This window comes from Coniophora puteana, assembly GCF_000271625.1.
Source record: "Coniophora puteana RWD-64-598 SS2 unplaced genomic scaffold CONPUscaffold_10, whole genome shotgun sequence".
Classification (NCBI taxonomy): domain Eukaryota; kingdom Fungi; phylum Basidiomycota; class Agaricomycetes; order Boletales; family Coniophoraceae; genus Coniophora; species Coniophora puteana.
In genome coordinates this window covers 1,709,405-1,727,483 of record NW_006913062.1, presented here as the reverse complement: position 1 = coordinate 1,727,483, position 18,079 = coordinate 1,709,405, and the positions used below count along the sequence as shown (strand labels likewise).

At 51.7% G+C, this 18,079-nt stretch overlaps 3 protein-coding genes across 3 annotated transcripts; 2 read left to right on the top strand and 1 right to left on the bottom strand.

The window, feature by feature from the left end:
• Positions 1 to 551: 551 nt before the first annotated feature.
• On the bottom strand, positions 552 to 2,591 carry CONPUDRAFT_128357 (uncharacterized protein; the record flags this gene model as incomplete). Its single annotated transcript, XM_007773533.1, has 8 exons — positions 2,169 to 2,591; positions 1,710 to 2,091; positions 1,516 to 1,638; positions 1,354 to 1,456; positions 1,132 to 1,300; positions 936 to 1,061; positions 841 to 870; positions 552 to 732 (listed from the first exon to the last, which is right to left on the bottom strand). Exons 1-8 carry the CDS (start codon positions 2,567 to 2,569, stop codon positions 552 to 554), a joined length of 1,515 nt encoding a protein of 504 aa, XP_007771723.1. The 5' UTR covers positions 2,570 to 2,591.
• A 3,898-nt stretch (positions 2,592 to 6,489) lies between these two features.
• CONPUDRAFT_108639 (cytochrome P450) lies at positions 6,490 to 9,920 on the top strand. Its single transcript, XM_007773463.1, has 14 exons — positions 6,490 to 6,651; positions 6,711 to 6,875; positions 6,929 to 7,141; positions 7,189 to 7,857; positions 7,914 to 8,043; positions 8,116 to 8,304; positions 8,359 to 8,504; positions 8,573 to 8,682; positions 8,739 to 8,856; positions 8,910 to 8,923; positions 8,980 to 9,226; positions 9,274 to 9,298; positions 9,358 to 9,624; positions 9,681 to 9,920. Exons 4-14 carry the CDS (start codon positions 7,557 to 7,559, stop codon positions 9,775 to 9,777), a joined length of 1,644 nt encoding a protein of 547 aa, XP_007771653.1. The 5' UTR covers positions 6,490 to 6,651; positions 6,711 to 6,875; positions 6,929 to 7,141; positions 7,189 to 7,556; the 3' UTR covers positions 9,778 to 9,920.
• A 176-nt stretch (positions 9,921 to 10,096) lies between these two features.
• CONPUDRAFT_167619 (uncharacterized protein) lies at positions 10,097 to 16,801 on the top strand. Its single transcript, XM_007773462.1, has 19 exons — positions 10,097 to 10,216; positions 10,288 to 10,617; positions 10,684 to 11,136; positions 11,208 to 12,204; positions 12,304 to 13,112; positions 13,167 to 13,474; positions 13,503 to 13,653; positions 13,712 to 14,062; positions 14,125 to 14,338; positions 14,392 to 14,465; positions 14,515 to 14,669; positions 14,721 to 14,843; positions 14,898 to 14,964; positions 15,026 to 15,066; positions 15,120 to 15,280; positions 15,342 to 15,475; positions 15,541 to 15,766; positions 15,831 to 15,868; positions 15,923 to 16,801. The coding sequence occupies exons 2-13, from the start codon at positions 10,342 to 10,344 to the stop codon at positions 14,962 to 14,964; spliced, it is 3,978 nt and encodes a 1,325-aa protein (XP_007771652.1). The 5' UTR covers positions 10,097 to 10,216; positions 10,288 to 10,341; the 3' UTR covers positions 15,026 to 15,066; positions 15,120 to 15,280; positions 15,342 to 15,475; positions 15,541 to 15,766; positions 15,831 to 15,868; positions 15,923 to 16,801.
• Positions 16,802 to 18,079: the final 1,278 nt, after the last annotated feature.

The window sequence follows — 18,079 nt, the reverse complement described above, 5'->3', positions numbered from 1 at the left end:
GATACTACAATTGGTCATCATTGCAACCGGGAAACTAGATTTCCGACAGACGCGGAGTTCCTATTTACCACGCGGCGTTCATTTCCCACGAGGGCAGACACGTCCTTTGCTTATCAGCAAGCTATGACCCGTTCATGGATGACATCGATGAACTTAGCATCCTCGACCCAATGTATTCAGCGATGATATGCGTTGACTTATACTTCTTGGCTGAGATCTACCCACTTCATCTCACAGTTCCTCTGACTCATCAGGTCGGAGCAAGTGCAAGCTGCCCTTCACCACTCTCACCGGGCTCGCTCGCCAGTCTACGAGCTTTATGCATAACACGAACTGAGCTACCGAGTATAACCACGTCACGCAAACTCCCCTAGACCAACTACACACGAGACGAAAAGGTACGAGTGCTCGCATTCTGGGAGATCCACTGCTTCTGAAACCTGCTTGCGGAACAATGACATAACACGCACGTACAAAAACTATCTTCAGTCTCTGGCCGTCGGTCATCAATGCATCATATCCAAACGTCAGCTCAGTCGCACGCCACGTCATCATACCTCGCCCAAGATCCTCTTCATCTCCCCCTCCTCGATTCTATTCTCAAACACGACCTCAAACGGGTCCGCGTGCATGTTCGACGCGTCGCTGAACGCCATCGAGTCGATCGGCGCTGTCGGATTTTCCCGAAGCCGGAACGCCCATAGGATTAGTGCCGTGTTGATGAACACCGATCTGTGTTTGGGTGCTTCGATCAGTACTCCGTCTAACTTGGGTTTGAACGGGCTCGGAATGAGAGCGGGGATGGCTGGATGATGAATGCGGACCGAAACTGGCATTCACCTGTTCGCGACGTGGTTCCCGGGGCACACGCTGTCACTCACGATGAGCGCACGCTCGTTCTCTTCGCGAATGAGAGCAATCCATGCAAAACGCACCGTCTCCCAAACCCATACGTACAAAACCGCCTATCCTCCTCCCTGACCCTCCCCTCCTCGTCGATCCACCTCTGCGGATCAAACTTCTCCGGCTCGGGGTACACCTCCGGATCGTGCGCAATTGCCCTGCTCGCAATCGCATTCCATCACACATCAACGCTTTGGATAGGCATCGGCCGAAGTTGGGAGGACGCACCAATGATTCGCAATGACAACCGCACCCTCCGGAATCCTATACCCGCTCCAGATGACATCGCGCGTCGCACGGTGGGCGAAGCCGCCGACGCTGACGGGCCGCCAGCGGAACGCTTCGAGCATGAATGCGACTGTCTGAGGCAAGTTGGGACGGTCTTCGAATGTCGGTGCTACGGAACCATTCAGCCAGTCTTTGTACATGGACGATGGCGTACATACGTACCTCGCTCGCGCCCCACCACCGCATCCAGCTCCTCCTGCACCTTTGTCTGTGCGTCCGGGTGCAGCGTGGCTGCCATGATCGCAATTGTAACCGCCGACGCAGTCTGGATTATTCTCTCTTGTCATGCTGTCGGCGGATTCCAGAATGACAGCGAGCACACACCGTCTCAGATCCCGCACCGAACATAGACCCAGCGACATACGCCAACTCCTCATCCGCAATTCTAAACTCCGCTTGATGCTCGAGCATATGCCTTACAAGACACGGTGTCTCGTCTCCCTCATCCTACACACAATCACCGTCAACCCATCGGTGAGAAACCCAACCCTCACCACCGCATCAGCAAAAGAACGCACCATGCGCCGCCTCGCCTCCTCCAACTGCCCCTCGAACAGCGCCCTCTCCTCCCTATGCCACCCCCTTAGCTCGCCGAGATACCCCGGCACCCACCTCAGCCATCCGAACCCGCGCGCATCGACGCGCCACGCACCATGCCGCATCGTCGAGCCCAGCCGCCCGAGACACGTGCGCACGGCAACGACCTCGGCATCGTCATAGTGCGTCGGGCTCGTCTTGCCGTACGTCAGCGCGAGGATGACGGCTGCGGCGTAGCGACGGGCGTGCAGCTGGTGGTGCGCGGGGTCTGCGAGGATGTCGAGGATGAGGGCGTGAGAGTGCTGCGTCTGCAGGGGCTCGTACGATGCTGCGAGTTTGGGCTGGAGCACGGCGTGCAGGAGCCTGGAAAGAATTCAACGGCCACGTTATCGCGCGAGATATAGAGACGGGGAGGAAAACGCGAACGCCACGCCACGCACCTCCGCAACCGCACAAGCCGCTCCCCGCTCCCCATCGTCACGATCCGCATCCCGCCGCTCAACACCTCTCCCGCAGCGACATGACTCGGCCGGTCCGCGAGCGCCCCGCCCTCCCGCTCCATAATCTCCTGCGCGGCCTTCCACCGCCCAATCACGACGTACACGTCGCGCCATCCTCGGCGCAGCGCGAACACGGGCCCGTATTCTTCAGTCCACTTTGCGAACAGGCGAGGCGCGTAGGTTGTTGTCCAAGGCGAGCCGATGCCGGGGAGCCAATGCGCGGGTGGGCCGGGCGGGAGGGGTAGGGAGGTCCCAGTGCGAGTGCGGGGTGGGAACGCGAGGTATAGGAAGGTGAGGAGCGCGAGGATGGGGAGGGATAGGTATAGTATCTGCTCGTTCATGATGATCACGATGTGTGCAGGGAGCAGGTCCGACGAGATCATGGTTTGCTTTTGGGATACCTGAGACCCTGGCTCCCTGTTCACAATGACGACGTCATGCGTTCTTCAAAGTCATGGGAAGGAGAACAGGTCACACGCCGCTGCGCGATTCCGTTTGGTCGCCGTCCTGCTCTCGGAGCGCCCATGTGAGCATATGTGCATCTTCTCCAGTTCTACAAATAGTAGTAGCGGTAGTAGTTGAGTCTGTGTTTGTCATCTTCTGGGACAGTACCCTGCGGTAGACAAACTTTAACGTACGTCTGGTGGCCGACATTACGAAGCAGATCCGTTATAGCAGGCGAGGCATGCATGGAACGACAATCTCGTCCGTCTCCTGAGCGCGGGTGTGGCGGCGGCGTTCGCACTAAAAGTCCGAAGATGGTGAAATTGAGAACCCACAAGCGCGTTTGACTAATTGGCCGACTCCGGGATGGGAAAAGGGGACACGAGAAAGCCGGAAAGAACACGCACTGGCACCAGCGAATAAAACAGCAGGAAGAGGCCCGAGGGATAGAATACACTTATCAACAGTTTCGCAAGCAGGTCATATACGAATGAGCCAAGAAGAAACTCCGGCGATTGTATCTAGTAGTACACCTTGGGTGCTAGTATATTCTACAGTTTCGAGGAGCTATTATATCCACACCGAGATGTTTTATCTCCCACACCGAGCTTATATGTAGCGAACGGTGAATCTACGGACTTTAAGGAAGAGGTGATGCCCTGCCCATCTGGACACCGTAAACATTCCCTGCATTAAGCAGACTCGCCATTCGTTGTTCCTTCAGTACTGTATGAATCTTTTCCGGGTTTACCAAAGGCGATGGTGCTGACCGCCTCTCCATGTCTCGCACCCCTTTCACCGAGCTGTGCACGCTCTCGTATTGACAGAATTATCCAAGGCCCTAGCATATAGAAAACTATGCACGAGAGCACCTCACATACACCTACTATCACATTCGATTGTGTAGCAAGGTCCTGCAGGAGAAATAAAGAAGGAATGTTAGAATCAGCACGATGAATATCTGGAAGCATTGTCTGACCAAAGTCGAAGCACTGTCAACTACTGTTGCCAAGATTCCGAATACAAACAGCCTAAAAGAAAATAGTATGCCTGGTTAAATGTTTCTCAGCGGAAGACATCATGTCGATATCTCACAGTACGAAATACAGCAAATGATGCTGAACAAGAAGGACCATGATTCCGCCAAGCCCCAGCGCCGAGCTTTGCTTTCGGTGCTCTCGTAGTTGCCAAAAATATCGGAATACGACCATTCCTAATAAGATGGCGTCAAGTGCCAAAGCAGCGCTGTTGCTGGCGGGGGTAATCCACGTAAGAGCAACGGTGGGTTGGGTGTCCCAGCATTCTGGAATGCCTATCAAGACCCCTTCTATACCTAATAACAGCATTTAAAACATGCAAGAACACGAGTAGAAAAGAAAGCGTTCAAGACATACTATTAGACCCATAAGGTGGCACACTCGAAACTATGTTCAGCGCGATGGTAGCTGCTTGTGTGACCACGAAAATGGCGGAGAGGATGACTGTGACCTTCTTAGAATTCCCATATAGGGCACGAACACGAGTGGTCATGACTCCTACAGAAGAGAGATATTAATTAGCGTGACCCAGAATTTTCTGGTGTTTGCCACCTTGAAGGACCAGCAACAGAAGCGTTGGTAGGATCTGCTCTCCTAGTATATACGTTGCGAAACCTTGAGTTATTATGAGACCGTAAATTCAGAATGTCAAGTATCTGAAACGCTTACAACTTGACAGTAAATCATTCAGTTAGGCACGCCTCAGATCACATCGCCACACTTTCTAAAGCAATCAACCACTTACATCTGGGTGGATCAAGTCAATTATTGCTGGACTCAACAACGCAATATGAATTACATACCTTGTCAGACAGAAATGCAGGCATACTGGACACTAGCAAAACTTTAGACCACTATTCTCTTATACTGTTGTACTATGTTTCTCACCAATGTTCACTCTATCAAATTATGATCAGTTTGTCAACAAATTATGCCGAAACCCCTTACATGCAATAACCAAACAATCCTACGTAACGGAGCTAATGTGCCAAACAATGAGACCTTGCAACCATGTAAGAACTATCAAGCGGTTTAGAAACCTACAAAAGCGTAGCAGCATGTCATCACGGACGAGTTTCGTTTCTGTTCATTGCATTTATATGACGTAAGAAAGTGATCGCTTATTGATTATGCCAAACCCGTACCCAAATGAGGTCAACCTTGGCGTTGACATATCCGAGTAAACGAAAACTGAATATTGCTATCATAGAGGTTTGCGTACCTCATGATCTAGTTGCAAAACTAGAGAAGGATGTTAGCTACCAAACCTTCGAGACAACGCATAATTTCACGTACCATAATCATAAATAATCAGAGTGGACAGCGCCACTGACACCCAGGCTTGTTTGAGCAAACGGTGCGATCAATCAATAGTGATATGAACTTACCCTCCATGCGGCCAAGAACCTGGGACTGCACAAGTGATGATATCAGATCAGGGGAATTAGAGACAAAAGGCATGGCGAATGTACTGCTGATTTGACGGGGAGTTTGATGGGAATCAGTCTGCAGCTGCAGCTTACCTTTATCTCTTTACGGTTCAGAATTCATAGCGGTGCATGGGTGACGTTTCCTTCCTGTGTTACAGGTAGGCATGTGTACGATTGTCGAGACGAATGAATATCCCTGTCAAGTATTACGGCATAAACGAGCCGTGACGGCTTTTAGTCGGAGGCACAGTCTCACCGCGATCGAAACTAAATATACAATGATGAAGCTCCATTGTGGCTCCTCGACACCTGTGACCCGTGGACAGGGCTTACTAACCTTTGTAGTTTCAAGTCACTAACACATCTGCCAAAGTCGCTATAAGCCTATACTCTGCTGTGCATGACAACGCCAGTATTGCCAATGCAGCTGCCCGCATCTTTCTATACCCTGTCCTTGGCCTTGATCTTATAGCGATGAACGTCCTATGCATCCCGGACGACGTGAGGTGGCGCAGTGACGGCATCAAAGAACGCCGCGCGGAGGCTTGGATCCAGGTTGAGACGGAGGTTGCTAACGTAAGATGTCCTGTTATTATTTGACGTGACCACACTACCTGGATAACGAAATCAATGTACAACGGAGAACGCGAGCAGTAAACGTTGATGCCTACGTAAGCTGTGGGCAGCGCCACTCGCCGCTTTGGTCCAGTACTGCAGTGCACGTCCTGTTTGATCATGTATTTTGTTGGGTCGGTTTTGGACACAAGGTGGCGGAGGAGATTGAGGGGTTGAAATCAGTGGAAATTGAAGAAAATGAAACCAGTTCATTTCATCGTCGTTGACTCCTTGGCAGAACAACAGAGTAGTCAAGCCTGTGTGGATGTTGATAATTCAAGATTCTTACGCTGTTTACGCAAGGCGAATGATGTTCGCTGAGCACGGAAAAAATATCCCGCAGACGTTGTCAAGTTCTAGCGCTGGTGTTTGTGACATGGGTCGCTCGAATTGACATAGAGCAAGTATGAGTGAGCTGACGAAGACGTCCTGTCTAAAACGCCGTCGTCGTACCTGTGATACATGACTTTTTTGTACGCAATATCGGTGCAGACATTACGAATAGTTGGGACTGCTGTGTTTTAATATGCTCCTTCTTGAGATGGAGCGGCGGTCTAACTTGGGTCTAACTCTGCGGTCTGAATTAAGTCTGGAGCCGCCTTGGGTCCGGGAAATCCCGAGCACAATGCCCTAGATCTTCCCACAGTGCAAACATCGATTTGCTCGCGCGAAGAGAGTGTGCGAGACCTCTTTTTACCTTGTCCTTCTACCTTGAAGTCTGCTCCCTTACAGAGTGGACGTCGTAGTCTTCAGACGACGGCGCCAGTATCCAAGCACTGATGAAACTATCTGGCCCCCGCCCTCGATCACCGGCATCACCCAGCATGTACCCCCTCAGCCGGGCTTCACTTACGTCTTTACTTGCCTGCTTTAAATCATTGCGCTTCTATGATGGAGGTTCGTACCATTCCGAATCCAACCCCTGTCCTCCGAGTCCAACCCTTTCTACACATCAGAGCACAATGAGGTGTTTGAGCCGACCAAAGGCCTCTTGCCACCGCATACATACATCCAGCTTTTAACCTGCCCCAAGATGCTACAGTTGGTAGCGGAACCTCTCTTCTCTTTGGATTTCCCGCGCTGCTGAAAGTAATTCTAGGCTCAATTTCTGTACAACTCGGGTCAGCTACCTGTGTCCATCGCTTAAAAGTTCATATAGGGACTGACGTTGTAGGTTACTTCCAAGCACTTTCGGGTATCAGAATCAGACTGCACTTTGTCGAGTGCCGCAGTGTGTTGATATGATGCCACGGTAATGTATGCCGTTGCAAAGAGAAAACCCGACCTCTTTCGTCGAGCGCAGATCGGCCGCAGGGCCACCAGCCGGCACGTTCCCCGTTCCCAGGCCTCCGCCACTTGCTATATTTATGGAGACCTCAGATGACTGGTCCGTGCCCGTTCTCCTTTTCTATATATTTATTCATGTTCGTCAAGATATCGACAAGTAGGCTTGCAGGCTCCACAGTGGATGTACGACTTCTATGATGCACGGTGAACGTTCAATCTGAGAGCTCCATTGTTACATTGGCCTTTACGTTTAGATGCTCTAGCCCATGAACCCTGCGTCACGGGCGGAGAGCCAGACCAGGAACACCGATGGGACTGCAACGTTCCACATGCAGACGGCGTATGCTTCCCTTCCGCCACCATGATAGGGAAGAAACTCACAAAGTCCGGTTCTTGGATAGGGGGATTCTCGCTCGTCCTCCATCCCATTGGCTGTGGGCCATTCAAATGCTCGCCACAACCTCTCCATCACATAACCTAACCATGCCCATAACACGTACCTCGAGCAAGCTGTCATGCCCTGGGCACTGGAATCCCGTACGCTGCTTGGCAACTTGTATAAGGGGACCTCTGTCGCAAAATTAAGCCATCCCTCAGCACACCCAATGGACTTCCCCGCTGCTGTCCGCACTCCTGCTTTGCTCATCGCTGGTTTCGTTTTGGTATCTCTTGCAAAGAAGGTCGTCGAGAGCCGCCGCCAGGAGTTTGAGCTGCCGCTCCCGCCTGGGCCTCGATCATTACCATTGATTGGCAACTTACTAGACATTAACATCAAGGAGCCATGGCTTACTTTCGACGAGTGGGCCGCCAAGTACGGTGAGCTAGTCGATTCTCTTTTTGGCTCTGATAATTGACACTATTCACGTCCTCAGGTAACATCATACATTGCAAATTGTTTAGCCTCGACATCGTCGTCCTCCAAACCGAGGAAGCGGTCAGAGAGCTCCTCGAGAATCGATCGTGGAAGTATTCGGATCGCGTTGAGATGGCCACGTTTGAACCGTACGTCTTTCCTGATCTTATTCCGCATGCCATGCTTTGAGAGAGTTGTTGACGTTGCATTTTTGGGGGTAGTTACGGCATGGCGTTCATTACGAGTATGATAGGGTACACCGATACATGGAGGTTCCACCGTCGGCTTTACCACCAGGTGTTCAGGTCCGAAGTCGCTCAGACATTCCGTCCGATGCAGCTACGCAAGGTCCATCAACTTGCGCGCAATCTCATGTCAGCACCGGAAGACTTCTACGAGCATCTCCATACGTGAGCGTTCCCGCCTCCCTCGCTGTTTATTGACGATGATGAGGAACGATGTAGCCTCGGTACGGCAGTGGCTATGGCCGCCGTTTATGACTATGACATCGAGCCCCGCCACGATCCGCTCGTGAAGGTTGTCGACAACGCGATTAGTAATATGATAGGTGCGCCTGAGCAAGGTGCCCTCGTCGGCGCGTTTCCATTTCGTAAGTGTCCATCTGGTTTTAGAAAGCATAATATTCTACCAGGCACTCATTTATCGGTTCGATTCCAGTTAAGTACATACCACCTTGGCTCCCGGGTGGTAGGTATAACGCTTCCGTGAGTAAGAAATATGCGAACATTCTTGTTAGTACTCCGTTCCATGCGCTAAAGGAGCGAATGGCAAGTCATTTCTTACTATGGTCCGAAACTCCACGACGAATTGATTTCCCCAACAGGAGCGAGGCGAAGCGATACACGGTCTGGGAACGATATCTTTACGACGTTTCCAGGAAGAGGACGAGACGGGCGAGCTGGTCGAGACCATCAGGAACGCTTGCGCAACCGCCTTCGCTGGTTTGTACCCGAACGAGCACTACTTATATGTTGCTGATGTCATTTCGCTGTAGCCGGATCAGATACAGTGAGCATTTCTAAGCCTCCATTGGACGCGAGGACATCTGTCTGACATGGGGGTAGACCACAGCTACCCTCGTCATCTTCGTGTACGCGATGATGAACAACCCCGAAATCCAAGCAAAGGCGCAAGCAGAGCTGGACTCCGTTGTTGGCCGAGAGCGACTGCCCACGTATGAGGACAAGCCCGCACTTCCGTACATCGAGGCCGTATTGCGCGAGACTCTTAGATGGTTCCCCATAGTTCCGCTTGGCGTGTGGCACGCAACCTCCGAGGACGATGTGTACGAAGGACACTACATTCCTAAAGGTATTGCCATGTCTAAACTCTGAAGTTTATGTTTCACCGTCTACTAGGCGCAGCCGTGATTAGTAACATTTGGTACGTAAACCCGGTATGCGCCAATCCACCATCCCAAGCTAACCCAAGCGTCCTTCGAGGGCAATCGCACGCAACCCGGCCAAGTACCCCAACCCTGACAAGTTCATCCCCGAGCGCTTCTTAGGCCCCGACGGTCAGCCGACGGATGACACTGCAATGTACGCGTTCGGGTTCGGGAGGCGGGTCTGTGCCGGGCGCCACGTCGCGCTCAACTCGGTTTGGATGTCGATAGCGACGATTCTTACGCTGTTCAACATACGAAAGGCGAAGGACGAGCACGGACGCGAGATTTCGCCGAAGTTGCCGTATAGCACTGGTGTCGTGACGTGAGTCCTTCAGCAATATGAAACGCGAATATGAGAGCTGATGGAGAGTCTTGTAGTACGCCACTAGCTTACCCGTGCCACATAAGCCCACGGAGCCCGGATATTGATATGGAGAGGTTGAACGAGATGATCAGCGACATTTACGATGAATGAATGAATGTGGTGAATCGTGTTGACCTACCATTCGAATGCTCTTGTGAGCACTTTTGAACCAACACATCCGCTTGTTGAGTAAATCTACAGTAACCATTGCTACCTAGCAGAATGTGGCCAATAAAGCATTTTATTTGACTCGGAAGAGCCATGGATGTGAGCTCTCAGGGGCTTTCGGTGCTCGGTTCCGGGATCCGCGAGCGTCCGTCGCGTCACGATGCCGCTGTGTCCACTTGCTTCTGCTCCCCAACCTCGACATGTTAACAAGTAATCCAGCGCCCTTCCTCCTTTACCGGATGCTGGCATGTCAGAAAAGTCGCGCAAGCTATATTCTCCACTGCGCCAGCTAATCACGATACGAATGTGACTGGACTCGCGGCTCCGGAGTGATTCACGCATGCTCGATGGATCTGACTCCTCTGCTCAGCGTTCAACACTGGTGCGTACATAAGCTTGCTTAACACTAAATTTATACTCGACTGACACTACTACTCTTGCCGACTCACCAAGCGCAAGATTAGCTCGTATATTCGTAAGTAGACTATCAGCTTCGGCAACCTGACGATGCCCCCGTTGCTAGTACCCTACCACCTCACTGCCGCGGTCGTCACTCTCAATCTCGCTGTGGGTAGCTCAATCATTCGTTTCCAGACGAGAGAAAGGGAGAGTAGTATCAAGCTTCCGAGGACGCGTCAAGAGGGTGACCTTACTGCCACCCCACGCACTAGCAGTGTCCTGGAGCTAGAGTGCGAGTCAGATGTGCGCGACCCGTTCGAAGTTGTTGAGCTGGAGGATTGCGTGGATGGGTATGCGGTCGATGAGGATGGGTTTTGGAAAGAGGTGCGTATGCTATCGTGAGCTAGTAGCGGGTTCATTAATCATTGAGCGATATGTGCATTACTGTAGATGCGCCTTCGCAAGGTCTGCATTACCATCACTCTCCTCGCCGTTTTCGTCCTCGAGGCCAGCTCTCTGGGCTGCGTCGTACATGATGCTCGCAAAGGCGTCGACGTCTTCCTCACATACGCCCTACGCATGCTCTTCTCGCTCTACCTCGCTGCGCTCTCTGCCAGTTCCATTGCGAGCGTATCCGTATATGCGCATAAACGCGCCGTGATACACTTGGCAGTGCTCACCGCAACAGCTGCATGTCTACAAATCGTTATCACCATCCTTTCCACTTCCTCTCCTGCAACATCGTCTACTGCACTTGACAGACTCTGGCTCATCACACTCGTTCTCTACGTTCTCAGCACGGCGCTCATATGGACGCTCCCGACTGGTCCCCAGCTCTATTATCCACCCGAGCGCATATACTCAACAAACGCAATGGCGACGAATGCATCGACCACGCCAAATGTATCAGGATCTACTGGTACCTCCATACTCGGCTTCTGGATGTTCAACTACACCACGCCGTTCACATCGAGCTTGCTGTCGGCACGCTACTTTTATACCAACTCATCGGCCCATCCTGCATCTGGGGCCTGCTCGTCATCGTCGTCCTCTTCCCGCTCAATTCCCTCGCAGGCAAACTCGTCGTCCGCTCACAAGACGGACTCATGCAAGCCCGCGATGCCCGCGTCGCACTTACAAACGAGATCCTTGGCGCCATCCGCACGGTCAAGTTCATGGCGTGGGAGCGCGCGTTCGAGCGGCGCGTGCTCGCCATCCGCACGCGTGAACTCGGGTTCCAGAGGACGAGCTATACGCTCGAGGTCCTCTACATCGCGTTCTGGGACGCGTCGCCGCTCCTCGTCACGCTGGCCGCATTTTGGCATTTCACCGTCTGGCGCGGGCAGACGCTCACGCCGTCGATCGCGTTCCCGACGGTCCTTGTGTTTGAGCAGATGCGGTTCGTGTTCAACTCACTCCCTGAGGCGTCGGTGAATGTGATCCAGTCGTTTGTGTCGCTAAGGCGCATCGAGAGGTACCTCTTACTTCCCGAGATCGTGTCTGCTCCGCCTCCTTGTGCGTCACCTGGCGCTGGGTCTGTCTCTGATGCTAGCCCTAAATCAGACGAACTAGAAGGTTTCAAGAACGTAGTGAAGTGCACAAACGCGACTCTCGCCTGGCCTCGAGACAGTGTGCATGGCGTGAGCCTCGGCGTCGTCACGGACAGCACAATGGCTTCGGGTTTTATTACGCCTACGCCTCAAACTCCTGGTGTGCTGTTTTCCCTCGTTGACGTGAACCTCTGTTTTCCGCCAGGCGAGCTCTCGCTTGTGTGCGGCAAGCTGGGTAGCGGGAAGACCCTGCTTATGCTTGCTCTACTCGGGGAGGCGGATGTACTTGCGGGGCAAGTTGTATGTCCGCGTAGCCCACCAGAGTCCCTTGCACGTCTTGGGGAGAGAGGGATGTATTCTGGAGAGACGGGTGATACGGGAGAATGGACTGTCCCTGGAATCTGTGCGTATGTGCCGCAGAGTGCGTGACTCCGGAATGCGAGTATTAAAGGTGCGTCCCGCTATACTTATAACCAACTTTATAGAATAGCTGACTGGTACAATATGTTTCACTCCACAGAAAACATTCTCTTCGGCCTACCGTACAACGAAACCCGGTATCAACGTGTCCTCGAGGTATGTGAGCTCGTGACGGACCTCAAAGTTCTCGAGGACGGGGATGAATCCGAAATAGGCGATCAGGGTGTTAATTTGTCTGGTGGTCAGAAGGCACGAGTGTCGCTCGCCCGCGCAGTCTATTCACGCGTATCGCTTTTGCTGCTAGATGATGTGCTCTCCGCCGTCGACGCTCATACAGCACATCACCTCTACTACAAATGCATCAAAGGCGACCTTGCGAAAGGTCGCACAGTCATCCTCATCTCGCACCACGTCCAGCTCTGTGCGTCGGGGGCTAATTATATTGTCGCTCTTGAGGGTGGTCATGTTGCATTCGCTGGCGATCGCTTGGAGTTTCTCGCTACGGGCCTTGTGGATAACATCGTACCTGCCAAATTTGACACAGAAGACGCTAATGTGAATACGCCCTCGTTGACGGTTCTGGATTCATCCAAGATAATTGACAACATAGACAAAATGGACTCATCTGCCACGGACGTTCCAGAAGCAAAAGCCGACGTCGCGAAGAAAGGTCCTCGCAAGCTCGTCGGTGAGGAAAAGCGTGCCGTTGGGGCTGTCAGCAACGATGTTTGGGCGACGTATTTTGATGCTTGCGGCAAATACTGGTACTGGTCTTTGTTTGTCGTCGTTTTTGTACTAGCTGCTCTTGCACCAGTTGCGGAGAGCTACTGGCTCAAGATCTGGTCCGGGACAAGCCCCGACAAAACTGATCGGAATGGACCAATGTACTACATCGGGATCTACGCTGCTGTGAGTTTGCTTCTTTCTCTTTTCTCCTAACGTGTATTGACTCTATCTTTGAAGTTGACGCTAGCGGGTGTAGCCGCCTCAATGTTTCGCTATGTTGTGCTTTACGCAGGTTCCATCGAAGCTTCTGACGTTTTGTACAAGCGCCTCCTCGACTCAGTCCTATTCGCTCCCATTCGATTTCACAACACCATCTCGCGTGGACGGCTGCTCAATCGGTTCGGCAAAGACTTCGAGGCCGTCGACAGCCGGCTTGCTGGCAATTTCGGCCATACCCTAATATATGCGCTTTCGCTCGCTGCCATGGTCATATCCGTCACCGCTGCTGGCGGCTTACCATTCTTCCTCGCAGCGCTCGTGCTTGGGTACATGTACTACCAGATCGCCATACAGCGCGGCCTCTCGCGATATGCGCCGTCTTGACTCCGTCGGCCGCTCCCCGCTGTACTCGCTGTATGGCGCGAACATATCTGGAGCAACGGTTCTTCGTGCATTTGGCGCCTCGTCCAAGTTCATGCGAGATATGTTAAGGCGTGTCGACACAGTGAGTAAACCCGGTTTCGTATCCACGTATTACACATAAGCTAAGTGGCCTCTGACAGCAAATCAGCCCTACCTACTGGCAGATGGCGGTTAATCTCTGGCTCTCGGCACGGTACGACGTTCTGGCGACGGCGACTGTGGGGCTTATGGGTGACATTGTGGTCATGACACTGGGTATTTCCGCCTCTCTTGCGGGCTTTATTCTCTCCTTCGCAGTGCAGATGAACATCGCGCTGGTCTTCCTTGTTAGGCGATATGTCAGCCTTGAGCAGAGCATGGTTGCGCTTGAGCGGATCAAGGAATACATAGAACTTGACCGAGAACTCCCTGAGTTTGTGGAGCCATCTCCGGCGCTGACTTGGCCTGACAGGGGTGCGGTTAAGTGTGAGAATCTTGTTATTCGCTATGCGGTGCGTGTCCTTCCTCTTGGCCTAAAATGAAGCTTGCTCATCGAGTTCGACTGTTTAACTAGCCCGACGTGCCGAACGCGCTACACAGCATCAGCTTTGAGATTCATCCCGGCGAGAAGGTCGGTATTCTTGGAAGAACAGTATCGGGAAAGAGCACGCTCGCGTTATCGTTCTTCCGCTCCGTCGAGGCGACTGAGGGGCGTATTCTGATCGACGAAGTCGACATTAGCAAAATTAGTCTCACAGATCTGCGCAGTAACCTAACAATTATTCCTCGTGAGTATTGACATCATTGTTTGAAGGCTTGTGCCTCATTGAACCAATCACAGAGGACCCTACGATCTTGAGTGGAACGATTCGTTCGGCTTTGGACGTATTTAATGAATACGAAGACGCGGAGATCGTAAGTCGTGTTTATATCCTCCAGTCTACCGCTCACTTTCGCGATGTAGTTTGAGGCTCTCCGTTGTGTACACCTCATACCATCATCCTCGAGCGAGATCTCTCTGGCGGACCCCATTACTGATGCGGCCAAATCCATCAACGCGAGCGCATTCCAAAGCCTCGAATCTCCGGTTTCGGAAGGTGGAGAGAACTTTTTAACTGGGTTAGTTTAATCCATGACATTTCTAGTACATTTTCATTGAAGTTTAAGTAGCGAAAAGCAGCTGCTTTGCATGGCATGCGCAATATTGGAGCGGTCAAAGGTGCTCGTGATGGATGAGGCGACGGCAAGCGTCGATTACGGGACAAACGAACTGATAGGCAAGATCATCAGACAGTGCGTCACTCTTCCTTCTTCCTTCTGTTCTTATCATTCACTCGACCGATTCAGAGAATTTGCAAAAAGCCCTGTTCTTACCGTCGCCCACTGTTTGAGGACAGTGATTGACTACGATTGAGTAAGCCACATATGTACAGCATGTCTCGTTTGATCGCTATAGTGATTGCCACCTTCAACAGGTCATACTTCTCGACCAAGGACGGATCGTCGAATTTAACAGGTATGCATGCGATGTCATGACTTCACGGACGGCTGTTCACATTTTGTCCATAGACCAGCCGCTCTCCTTTCAAAACCTGATAGCCAGTTTTATAGCTTGTGTAAGGCTACTGGTGCATCCGAGTTTGCTATCCTCAGGAGGATGGCTGGGCTGTGAGCAACTCTTTTCTCATACCACTACTGTAACCCTTGGCGCTCGTCTGCATCGTTCGAAGGTTGCCATTTGCCAACAAGCTTTCCAACGTGCTTAGCTAGCATTGACCCACGCTAACCTAGGGCAACAAATCACCCTAAATCGGCTCAACAAAGGTATAGCATGTTTGGCGGGCATCTCCTTCCTGCCGTTGGCTAGTACGACAAGGAATATTATCCGTTTTTCGAGTCAGGCGGTGGCAGCTATTAATTTCTGAGTAAGTCTAAGGGCAGCAGAAAACTTTCAGAATGTGACAAATAACAAATCACAAAAACCACCTAGCCCCGTCATGGTCTCGTAGTACGATCAAGACTCAAATCCAACTTCCAAGCGCAAACCATCAAGCCGAGTGTGCATGTGCCTTTAGTAATAAACGCCGCCAACACGTGTACTGGAATTTCTTTTATGTGAATTGTTGTCGTTAGGGCAGGTTTCTTCTGAGCGATATGCAGACGCGCTATCTTTCTTTATGCGTCTCTCCAGGACTTCATTCTGCCTCGATTATATCGTAAGCCATTGACTGCAACTCCCCACATTTCTTTGAACAACTAACGGACGTTGTCAATCACCAGGCCGCCGCAGTCTTAGCGCCATGTATTTCGTCACAATTGTACGTCAACAAGATGACTCCAAAGCTTCGCTCATTTCTCACCTGCCCAACGAGATTCTCGCCGAAATCTTCATACTGAGAGCCGGGCGATGTATTCAGCCACATACAGGCCCAGACATATGGCCTTTCACTGCGGTCGTCGGTGCTGGGACTGGACACAGATGATGCTAGTGTGTCGACGCTGGTATCTAGTCATGATCGAGCTGAGTGCTCTTTGGGGTTGTCCTCCGCTGAACCAAAAAGAACTCGCTCAAAGGGTTCTCTCGCGCTCGGGCCCGCGCCCGCTGTTTGTCCGGTGTACTCTTTCCCCGCAAGACGACTGGCCTATTGAGTTTTTAGGGCGCCAACAGGGTCTGTCTCGCTGCTGCGAGATTGTTATCAGTTGCAGCCACTTCTACGAAGCGACCGAGGTTCGAGACCTCTTTCAACACATGCCTTGCCCAGCACCCCTCCTTGAAGTGCTCGCGCTTAACGTTGATGGTGCTATCTGTTTATCCGAGAAATTTCTACGGGGCTTACCCAACCTACGAACGTTGGCCCTCGCACGCTGCGGTCTGGATACCTGGGCCTCCTTTCCCCTACACAATCTCACTGCTCTCATTATCTGCGACACTTCTGATGTAGCTCATCGCCCCACTTTCTCCAAAGCCATTGCCCTCCTACGGCAAACTCCTCGCCTGCAGATGCATATGCTTCTCTTTGATCCTGTTGGACAGGATCCGCCGGGAAGCGTCCTGTTCAATTCTGCCTGTTCTGTCGTGTTACTCCCCTGCTTATCCAGAGTGTCATTTTCCGGGGAAGGCGTTGATCCCCTTCTGATCTTTCAACGCCTCTCCATTCCTGAGCAGGCGATCATTGACCTTCACATTGCAGCCGCGATCCTCCACACAACGAGCTTTACCTAGAAGGACCCGTCAAACTCCTCAATCTCCTCATCCTTCCAGCTCTTTCCACCCTCGCCCTTACTGCACCGCCGTCCGGGGACATTGGTTTTCTATCGCTTTCTCACACGTTCGGGCTGTTCCTTGTCCAGCCTCACCTTCGTAAATATCTTTAAAGAAAGAAAAGTGTTCGAGGACGCCGAGGATAGCCTCATTCACCAAGTCGGTGGTAGAATAAGAGAGGAATTTGCCATTCCGTCTGTGGAGTTTAGCTGCAGTCTATGGGAGAGTCGGTTGTATCGAGAGGCAAAGGAGAGATGGTATGGTTTGAGACATGATTTGGCGGTAACATCCGTTACTTAGAGAGCTTATGTCGAAATTTTACTTTTTGCATCGCAACGGAATTTTGCCATTGGGGCATTGTGATCTATTATAACACGTTTTTTTCCGTTGCGATGCCGTTGGCGCTCAGCAAATTTCATCAAATTCCTGTCGCAATTCCATTGCAATGCATTAAAATGGTCGCTGTGATGGGCAGTTTGACGACGACTTTGTCACTGTAACGGCCAGATTCATTTTGGCATCGTGATCCGTTGCAATGGATCACAATGCCAAAAAAGAATTTCCGACAATTTGGTAAGGTAAAAGAACGTGTATTAGTGTATATATCTCAAATGAGAATGGTATAAGCATATTGCACAATTACCCCGTAGGCGCTCGCCTTTAAACGCGCGCATTAATATTACCCTAGCGTTATTCGGCGTAAGTGTGACACCGGTTGCCCACTGCAACAGCGCCTCCTTTTGTTCAGACCATAACTTGCCGGCGAGATCGGCAGGAACGAGAACCTCATACTGGCGCACGACACATGCGAGCATGCAGATACTCTCAGCGAGGGCAAAACGCATCCCGATACGTCCGCGTGCACCAGTCAAGAATGGCATATCTGCAAGTTTCAGATATGAGTAAGCACCTCATAGATGGGTGACAGAGAGCTCACATGCGTGTCGTGGCCATCGGTAGGTATCGGTATCGAGGAAGCGCTTTGGAACTCGTGTACGTCCTCTCACCAGTGCAGCGCTATTCACCGTTATTGCGCATGCCTTTGAACACGACCGTAGAGTGTGACTTACGATTGTGGGGTAGAGCCCAGATATCGACCATGACAACGCTTCCAGCTGGCACGTCAGCCTGTATGCCAGAAAGATATTTCAAGGCGACTCAGTTGATGAAGTAATTCGGTAAGAGACATCCTGTCAAGAACATGAGCGTGAGTAAGAAGCAGTCGATGTCGATGATGGTTTTAGCTTTAAGATGTAAACTGGATCAG